The sequence below is a fragment of the Miniopterus natalensis genome, chromosome 16 (genome assembly GCF_054644295.1).
Source record: "Miniopterus natalensis isolate mMinNat1 chromosome 16, mMinNat1.hap1, whole genome shotgun sequence".
Classification (NCBI taxonomy): Eukaryota; Metazoa; Chordata; class Mammalia; order Chiroptera; family Miniopteridae; genus Miniopterus; species Miniopterus natalensis.
This window is the reverse complement of record NC_142096.1, coordinates 43,986,058-43,994,985: the sequence shown is the minus strand read 5'-3', so window position 1 is coordinate 43,994,985 and position 8,928 is coordinate 43,986,058. Positions and strand designations below refer to the sequence as shown.

At 54.6% G+C, this 8,928-nt stretch overlaps 1 protein-coding gene across 2 annotated transcripts in view; it reads right to left on the bottom strand.

Moving 5' to 3' along the window:
• MROH1 (maestro heat like repeat family member 1) overlaps window positions 1-8,928 on the bottom strand; it is a 67,653-nt gene that overhangs the window by 36,361 nt on the left and 22,364 nt on the right. The window contains exons 15-28 of one of the 2 annotated variants that reach the window (XM_087825553.1): window positions 6,115-6,219; window positions 5,735-5,879; window positions 5,535-5,575; window positions 5,144-5,285; window positions 4,776-4,828; window positions 4,272-4,379; window positions 3,838-3,957; window positions 3,460-3,582; window positions 2,560-2,706; window positions 2,452-2,478; window positions 1,330-1,452; window positions 1,051-1,130; window positions 858-969; window positions 652-747 (exon numbers count right to left, since the gene is read on the bottom strand). In XM_087825553.1, the coding sequence (XP_087681679.1) occupies window positions 652-747; window positions 858-969; window positions 1,051-1,130; window positions 1,330-1,452; window positions 2,452-2,478; window positions 2,560-2,706; window positions 3,460-3,582; window positions 3,838-3,957; window positions 4,272-4,379; window positions 4,776-4,828; window positions 5,144-5,285; window positions 5,535-5,575; window positions 5,735-5,879; window positions 6,115-6,219 (1,422 nt within the window). The remainder of the gene's footprint in view (window positions 1-651; window positions 748-857; window positions 970-1,050; window positions 1,131-1,329; window positions 1,453-2,451; window positions 2,479-2,559; window positions 2,707-3,459; window positions 3,583-3,837; window positions 3,958-4,271; window positions 4,380-4,775; window positions 4,829-5,143; window positions 5,286-5,534; window positions 5,576-5,734; window positions 5,880-6,114; window positions 6,220-8,928) is intronic. The other variant, XM_087825552.1, reaches the window with a different exon arrangement.

Below are 8,928 nucleotides of genomic sequence, written 5' to 3'. Positions count from 1 at the left end.
AGCAGGCAGGCACTCAGGCCAAGCGCCCTCGCCCGCTCATAGCCCCGAGGGGACTTGATCCATGGACTCAGGTGCTAGGGAAGAGGGGGGCTTCACACAGGTGCCAGCTTGGGAACAGCCCAGGAGGCAGGAGCCTGTACACCGTGGGCAGGTCAGTGTCCCTGTCAGGCCACCCTTCCAAGCTTCGGGGGCTAGCGGGCCAGATCGGGTGGGTCACCACCATTGCAGCACACCGTTGCCCTGTCTCTGTCCTGCTGGCCTGGATCATACACATGGCCACCCCAGGTGGACCCAGAGCAAGCTGGGCCTATAGAGGTACCAGGTGTTCCCAGGGAGGGAGATAGCATGACGACCACCTGCCCATCCCGCTGTCCTGATAGCCCCAGATAATCAGAAGCTAACATCTGGGGCTCCTGCAGGGTCTCTGCATTCCAGCACCACAAGATGAAGGAAACACTGGAACAGGCTCCAGGCCCCACTTGGGTGAGGACCCACCCCAATCTGCATACCTGCCTACAGACTTTGCATTGCAGAAAGCACCAAACAGCCCCTGTGTTGCCCCAGGGCAAGGAGGGCCCTGAGACATAAACGTGGGCTGGCTGCCAGGTGCCCCCCCACCCCCGGCCTGGGCAGTGCACACCCGCTGCACACCTCCACCATGATCTGCAGGCCCTGGGGGGTCATGTTACGCTGAAGGATGCTCCTAAGCAGATCCTCAAGGGCATGCATGGTGTCCAGGAACAGGGACTAGAAGGGAGGAAAAGAGGCGCCAGCCCCACCGGTGACCCTACCACCCACAGCAGGCTCTTCTCTGCCCCCCATGGACACGGGCAGGGGGTGAGGGCACGCGGAGATACCTCCCGGGAGCCATCTTCCCTGTCAGGCTCGGGCAGCACGGCCATGATGCTGTGCAGACAGCCGTGGACCATGTCCGTCTGTGTCTGTTGTTCCAGCTCTGGCTCCAGGGAGCTGAGCTGCGAGTTAAGGGCTGGGCCTGTCTAACTGCCCCAGTGCCCTCACCCCAGGAGCTGTGTCTGGAGGAAAGGATACACCAGGTGGGTGCAGGCGAGCATGGCCTTCTTCCGAATGGGTGTTCGCAGGGAGTCTGGGGGCTCCGCCTTGATGAAGTCCTGGGGGGTAGCACATGACTCAGCCCTGGGCCAAAACACCAGCTCTCCTCCCCTTCAGGTGAAGGCTTCTGGTCAAGCTCGATGCCAAGTAGGTGCTGGGGCCCTCGCTGCACGTGCCCCGACCTCCCCAGGCCCACCTCCTCTCGTCTGTCAGTGCCCTCCAGCCACCCCAGGACCCACCAGGCCCTGCCATCCTCACCATCATCTGGGCCACCAGCTCTGCCTTCCGCGAGAAGTGGAAGGCACCGGCCTCTGTGCTGCTGCAGAGAGCCTGGCACACCATGCACACGCTCTGGACGAGGCACAGCTGCAGGGCTGGGTCCTGCAGGGACAGCGGGCTGCAGGAGACTGCCAATAACCACTCCCCAACGCAGCTCTGCCCTAAGGTGGCGGCCACTGCCTCTTGGCCCATGGGGCTGAGCCCAGAATGGGTGGCTGCCCACAGCAAGAGGCCAGACCACATGCCCCCTGTTCGTCAAAGCCACAAGGACTAAGAGGCCTCCCGTGAAGGAACCTTGAGGCACTCAGCTCTCTGCCTGGCACTGCCCCTGGGGTCCCTGGGTCATGGCCTTGGGCGGACAACTGCAGGCAGATGGCGCACTCTATCCCCGTGTCCCCTGCACCCTGGGGTGTGGCTGGAAGGGTCCCCCAAGGTGGAAGAAGGAAGGAGACCCAAGAAGAGCCCCAGCAGAGTGGGGCTGCCTCCTGCCTGTCCCTGCAACTTGGCCTCTGGGGGTTTGGGGAAGACGGTGAGGACAGCTGTCTGGGGGACATGGATAGTGCCTTGTCCCTGCTACTCGAATGGGCTCAGAGTGGGTGGGGGAAGACAACTCTCAGGACAGCCCCTCCCCCGGCCAACCCCAGAGGACCAGAGGATCTGTCCTCAAGGGGAGGGCTGATGGTCGCAGAGAGGGGCTTAGTGCCAGAGTTAGGTTTAGGTCCAGGTTAGTGCCAGAGGTTCCAGAGAGGAAATGTGTTAGTGAGGCCAGAGGCCACAGTCACTGGCTTTAGAACTCAGCCCCTTCCCAGGAATCACAGAGAGGTCAGCCCTATGAGCATCAGGGCGCAGAGCCAGGAGGGACTGTAGCCCACAGCTCTCTGCAAACCTGCCACCAAACCTGCCGCTGTGGCTCAAGTGGCAGGAGGCCCCCCTTCTTCCCACCCACCACCCGGAGCCCAGGTCAGAACAGGGGAGAGGCTGTCCCCATGGACAAGGACCAGGGAGCCCAGAGAGCACCCCCCTGGCTCCTGCCCCTGAAGCTCATCCCAGCCCAACAGAGAGAGAAAAGCATAGCCCGTGCTTATCTCCTATACACTGTACCTTGGTCTCTACCTTTATTCCCAGAACCTGAACAACAAAAAGTGAGAGGCATTAAAACGTGAGGTGGTGGCATTGGCGCCCTCCCCCCATGCTGGCCCAGGAGCCCACCTTGGTGCTGAAGCACTGAAACATGTTCCGCAGGATGTCGGGCTCTGCCCTGGCCAGCACCAGCTCTCGGGGGGCCTGTGCAGCCACGTGCCCATAGCACAGAATCAGGGTGCCCTTCACTTTCTCTATGTCGTTATCACTCCGATCCTGAGGTGGGAGTGGGGGGTAGCAGGACTCAATCACACAGTTAACCCCACCCCCACACATAGGAGGCCCCCCATGCAACCCCCAAGTCCCTCTGGAAGCTGGCAGAGCTGCCAGCAACATCAGAGGCTTAACTCAACGACACTCAATCCCAGGGAGAGTCCCTCCATTGGGGACAGCAGGACAAGCCACACTTAGGCTCTTTGGGGACCAAGGGACAGAGACCAAAGGTCTAAGTAGAAGACTAAGGAGGGAGTGTCAAGCAGGAGGAAGATCTGCGGAGCCGAGCCAGGGTCCCTCCGTATTCAGGGCCTGCTCACACCTGCATACACAAAAGTGTGCGCCGGTCCTGCACACCCATTCCAACCCTGAGATTCTGTGACTGGGACAGGCACTGGGAGACAAAGCAGGGAGGGACAAGGGCACACAGCTCTCCTGAAATGGACTTTGGCAAGAATGCAGCCTCCACCGGCCACCAGGGGGCAGATGACAAACAGCCAGTAGATGGGAGAGCAGAGGAGGCAGCTCCCATCCCTGCTGCCCAGACTGGGGGAGGAGGGCTGCATGCCCCTTGTCACCAGCTGGGAGGGAGCCCACACTCAGTAGCCTGGCCCACAAGGAAGCAGAGACTGGATGCAGCTCCCCACCCCATCCCCAGCCTGCAGGGCACCCTGAGCCCAGGATGCCCACCCACCCCCAGGATCTCAGAACCCAGGCCAGTCCCACTAGACCTCCTCCCCAGCCTGACTGCTATACCTTAAAAATGTTGAAAATGCCGATGGATTTTCTGAACACATCTGACCTCACAAAGTCTTCCAGTTGGGCCAGGGTGTCATCCATGTGGGAGATGGCACAGATCCCAAAGCAACAGGCCAGGCCCTGGGGAAGCACACGGGGCACTCACGCTGGGGAGGGGACAGGCACAGCGGCAGGTGTGGGGGCAGATACAGAAGGATCATGCATTATGAATGCACAGTGCACACACGTGCACACACCACATTGCTGCACCTGTGCACAGCACACACGTATGCACACACACTCATGCTGGCTCAGTGCCTGAAGACACTGAGCACTATAAGCCAGCTGTGGGTCTAGGGATTCCTGAACATGGGGGGTGGGGGCAGGTGCTGGCACCTCACGCTCAGCCTCCTCCTGGTATCTGGCCGTTTCCAGCAGCTCCTGCAGAAGTTTCCTCACCACGTCCTTACTGGAAGCAGCACCCAGGGTGGTCCCCACGCATTTATACAGGAAGTTCTGCAGCAAAGCCAGGGAGCATGCTGTGCTGATGCCCAGTGGAGGGAGGCCCAGCACTGCCAGCCCGATGTGGGAGGGACTGTCAGGAACCCATGGTACTGGCTACTACATGAGAGGGAATCTCCCAGGCACTAGCCACTATGAGGTGGCTCACAGGCCTTCTTTTCCTGGCTCTGCCAGAGTCACAAGGGCCACCAGAGATAGGCTCAAGCAGCAAGTGACAGAGAATCAAAGCACAGGAATTTGGGCCTAAGGACCATGCCCAGAAAACCTCAGCAAGCTATCCCCCCACTTTCTTCTGGGGCTCCTGGGACCTTCTCCTGGGGTGTCTCGTTGTAGCAGGGTAGCTGCTTGCACATCTCTAGACTCAGCTGGCAGATCCATGTGTTGTCAGACACAACAGGAAGGCTGTCTCGAAGGAACTGCGGACAGGAGCAGCAGTGAGGGCTGGGAACTCAGCCTCCACGGGTCAAGGCCCAGGGCTGTCAAACAGTGACCTCAGGGTGGTTCTGTGCCATGGCTCTGAATGGTGGGTGACCTTTGAGTCCAGGCAGGTATGCAATGGGTTAGGGATGCAGACAGCTCTGGGCTAGGCAATGGACACAACAGAGGTTGCCATGATCAGGGCAGCTCAAAGCCCCTGTAATCTGGCTGTCACAGCAGGGTGGGCAATCTGTGAGGGCAGACAGTCCTCACTCCAGAGACACCCACCTGTCCCTCCCCCAGCCGTGCCACTAGGTCAGGCTAGAAAGGTAGAGCCCCCGAAGCTCTCCCCACCCAGGCCAGGCTACTCCTCAGTCTCTTCTCCCTTCTCTCACCATCAGCAGCTTTTCCTCCCATTCCTTCTGGGACAAGGTTTCCTCAGTATGTTCTGAAATGACAGTCACCAGTCAGCCTGGCAGGCCTATCACAACCGACAACAGTGGAGTGTGCAGAGTACCCAGTCCAGCCCCACTCAGCAGCCCCCTCCTGGCCCAGGTCCCATCCCATCTTTCAGGGCACAAAGGAAACCCAGAGTGGGCCCACACCCCAGGTGCTCCCAAGTGGCACCAGCAAGAGCACCTTTGACCTGTTGTCTAGACCCTTCCTGAACCACAGTGGAGGCCACTTCTTCCCACTTACAAAACCCTGGTGCTGTCCTGACAGGTACAATGGGGTGGTGCCTGCCCACCTCCTGGGGCCTCACCGTCCAGGTACTCCAGCAGGAGGGGGATGGTTGTTGCCCACCGCTGACCCAGCAAAGGGTGGATATCCCGATGCAGGACGTTCAGGAGGCACAGTGAGGCTGCCCCTCGGCCATCCCCCAGGTAGGGGCGTGAAGACACGGTCTGCGGAGGCACAGATGGGAGCTCGCGCTCATGCTGGACCACAAGACCACCCACGAGGTGCTGGGGTGGAGGCAAAGAGCCCTCCAAGACAACAAGCTAGCCAATATCCAAATGGGAGTGCCTAACTGGGCCCCACTGAGAGGCAGTGTCCTTTCCAGCATTGTGATAGGGGGAGGACACGGGACCCAGGGACAGAGGAGAGAGCCCACTCCTTTCCTGACGTCCTTCGCAGGGTGCCGCACCACTTACCAGAAGCCTCGTGGCTATGGCATAAGGAGATGGCAGGGTCACTGCAAACAAGACAAGATTCTCAGGAGCCACCACCTGGTGTGGGGCAGGATGGGGTGCAGGGACGGGGCTAATAAGGGAAAGGGCCTGGAAGGGTGGCCACACGGCGTGGTCAGGGGTTGGGGGTAGGATCCGGGCTGAGTCAGGGTCTGGGGACTCACCGCTGCCATCATACTGGATGAGGAGGGCATCAGCTCCCGCCTCCTGCCTCTTCTGGGCCAAGTGCACCAGGCTCCTGCAGAGCGGGGTCAGAGCCCCGGTGAAGCGCACAGGGGTGAGGAACTCGAGCAGGTATGGCCAGAGGACCTGGGGGCAGTGCCATGGTCTGTCTCAGTAGTGCGGCTGCAAGGGTGACAGCCTCGGAGAGGATCTCACCCACCCCACCCCACTGGCACTGCAGTGTTCTAGAAGGTTTGCCCGTTTAGTAGGCACTCGGCTGAGGGGCCAGGAAGGGTGTGGTCACTCACAAGGCAGGGGCAGGGGCAGGGGCAGGGGCAGGGGCAGGGGCAGGGGCAGGGGCAGGGCAGGCACGCACACTCACATTGTTCATTCTGTCCACAGTGGTGCTGACCAAGTAGAGGGTACTAATGCTAATGTCACGCACGCTGTCGGCCGGGGGCTCCTCCCCATTGCCGGGCTTCTGAGGCTGGGGGCGGGGGAAGGAGCACATGGAGCACCACAGGGCATGCGCCGTTCTCCAAGGCTACCCAAGGTCGTGGGCTTTGGGCCCTGAGAACACAGCCTGTATGGGGACTGGAAAGACCCTGCCCAGCCACCACTGAAGCGACACCCATGTCATCTACCACGGACAGGAAATACAGTCTGTGCTAAAATCGCCCAAGAAAGCAGGCTCACCTGGCTTAGGTCTAGTCTCCAAAGTAAAGGAAACTCTTAGAATTTCCTGTAAGCCACTGACTGCCTGACAAGTAACTTCATCCCTGACTCCGGCAATGCTGACACCTGCAGAAATGCGAGGGCCTTCCTGCAGACAAAACTACCTGAGAAGACTCCCACTTTCACCAAGAACAGACTAGAACCTGGAGACAGTAAGCGGCGTTCCTGGAAAGGTTGCAAGCAAGAAAATGACCAGTTTTCTAAAGGATTTGCCTGGCCTCCTGCTCATTATTTGAAATACCAGCACTTCACAGAGAAACTGCACTGACTGTGGAGATTATTAACACTTCTCACTTAGAAATCAAAGCCAATTAGAAAAACTACAGATACTTAGGCCTTGAATAACAACTTTTAAAGCTCACTCTAAAAGTATACCAAATAGTCTGGCTGGTGTAGCTCAGTGATCAAGCATGAACTATGAACCAGGAGATCAGGGTTTGATTCCTGGTCAGGGCCCATGCCTGAGTTGCAGGCTGAATCCTTAGTAGAGGGTATGCAGGAGACAGCCAATTGATGATTCTCTCTCATCACTGATGTTTCTATCTCTCTCTCCCTCTCCCTTCCTCTCTCTGAAAAATCAATAAAAACATTTTTTAAAAATAAAAATAGAGTCTTTGCCTAACCTGCTTCTGGACCAGGGCCTTGGAAAAGTAGGCTGTAGTGCGCATCTTGGTAATGTCTGAATGCACCCAGCACCAGCAGAGGGGACCACAAGCTGTGGGTTGCTGATAGCTCCAAACAGGGAAGTCAAGGCCAGTCACAAACACTGTCTGACATTGGCCTGTATCCAGAGACCATCCAAAAAGACTGAGATTCCTGGCATATCTACCTAATCCATAGAAACAAACCCAAATAGGAAGCCAAAATGGGGAGACAAAAGAAAACAAGCCCCAAATGAAAGAACAAGAGAAGTCTCCAGAAGTAGAGCTAAATGAAATGGAGATAAGCAACCTATCAGATATAGAGTTCAGAATACTGACTGTAAGCATGCGCAACATGAATAAAGGTATGGAAACTATGAAGGAAATTAAGAATGACATAGAAGAAATAAAAGAAACATTAGAAGGATTAAACAGAAGATTAGTGGAAGCTGAGGAATGGATCAGGGAATTAGAAGACAGGGTAGAGAAAAAAATCACTCAATCAGAGATTCCAAAAGAAAAAAAACAATGATAAAACAGGAGGACAGTCTAAGGGAGCTGTGGAACAACATGAAATATAACAATGTTCACATTAATGGGAGTACCAGAAGGGCAAGAGAATAGGCAAGGGATAGAGAATTTGTTTGAAGAAATAATGGCAGAAAACTTTCCTAACCTGATCAAGGAAAAAGTCACACAAGTTCAGGAGGCACAAAGAGTGTCAAGCAAGAACCTAAAGAGGCCCATGCCCAGACATATCATAAATAAAATGCCAAAAATTCAAGACAAAGAAAGAATATTAAAGGCAGGTAGAGAAAAGCAATCTGTTACCTACAAAGGAACTCTCATACGGCTGTCAGCTGACTTCACATCAGAAACTCTACAGGCCAGAAGGGAATGGTATGAAGTATTCAAGGCAATGCAAAACAAGGATCTGAAACCAAGACTACTCTATCCAGCAAGGCTATCATTCAACATAGATGGTGAAATAAAGAGCTTCCCAGACAAAAAAAGGCTAAAGGAGTTTATCACCATCAAACCAGCATTGCAGGAAATGTTAAAGGGACTTCTATAATAAGAAAGTAGAAATAGAGAGAGAAACATAGGCATAAAGAAATAAAATAGCAATAAATAAGCACCTATCAATAATAACCTTAAATGGAAATGGATTAAATGCTCCAATCAAAGGACATGGGGTAGCTGAATGGATAAGAAAACATGACCCAAATATATGCTGTCTACAAGAGACCCACCTCAGAACAAAAGACTCACACAGGATGAGAGTGAAGGGATGGAAAATTTTTTTCATGCAAATGGAAATTTTAAAAAAGCTGGGGTAGCAATACTCATATCTGAAAAAGCAGACTTCAAAATGAAGACCACAAGGAGAGACAAGAAAGGTCACTACACAATACTAAAGGGATCGAACCTACAGGAGGATATAACCCTAATAAGCATATATGCACCCAATATAGGAGCACCTAAGTTTATTTTAAAAAAACTTCTGGAGGACTTTAAGGGAGAGATTGAGAGCAATACAGTCATAGTTGGGGACTTTAACACCCCACTGACATCATTGGATAGATCTTCTAGACAAAGAATCAACAATGAAACAGTGACCCTAAATGACACAAGAGATCAGATGGATTTGACGTTTACAGAACATTTCATCCCAAAGCTGTACAACATACATTCTTCTAAAAAATAGATATTCCCAAAGATAGACCACATGTTAGGTCACAAAACAAGTTCAAGAAGACATAAATCATATCAAGCATCTTCTCGGACCACAATGACAAGAAATTAGAAATCAATTACAA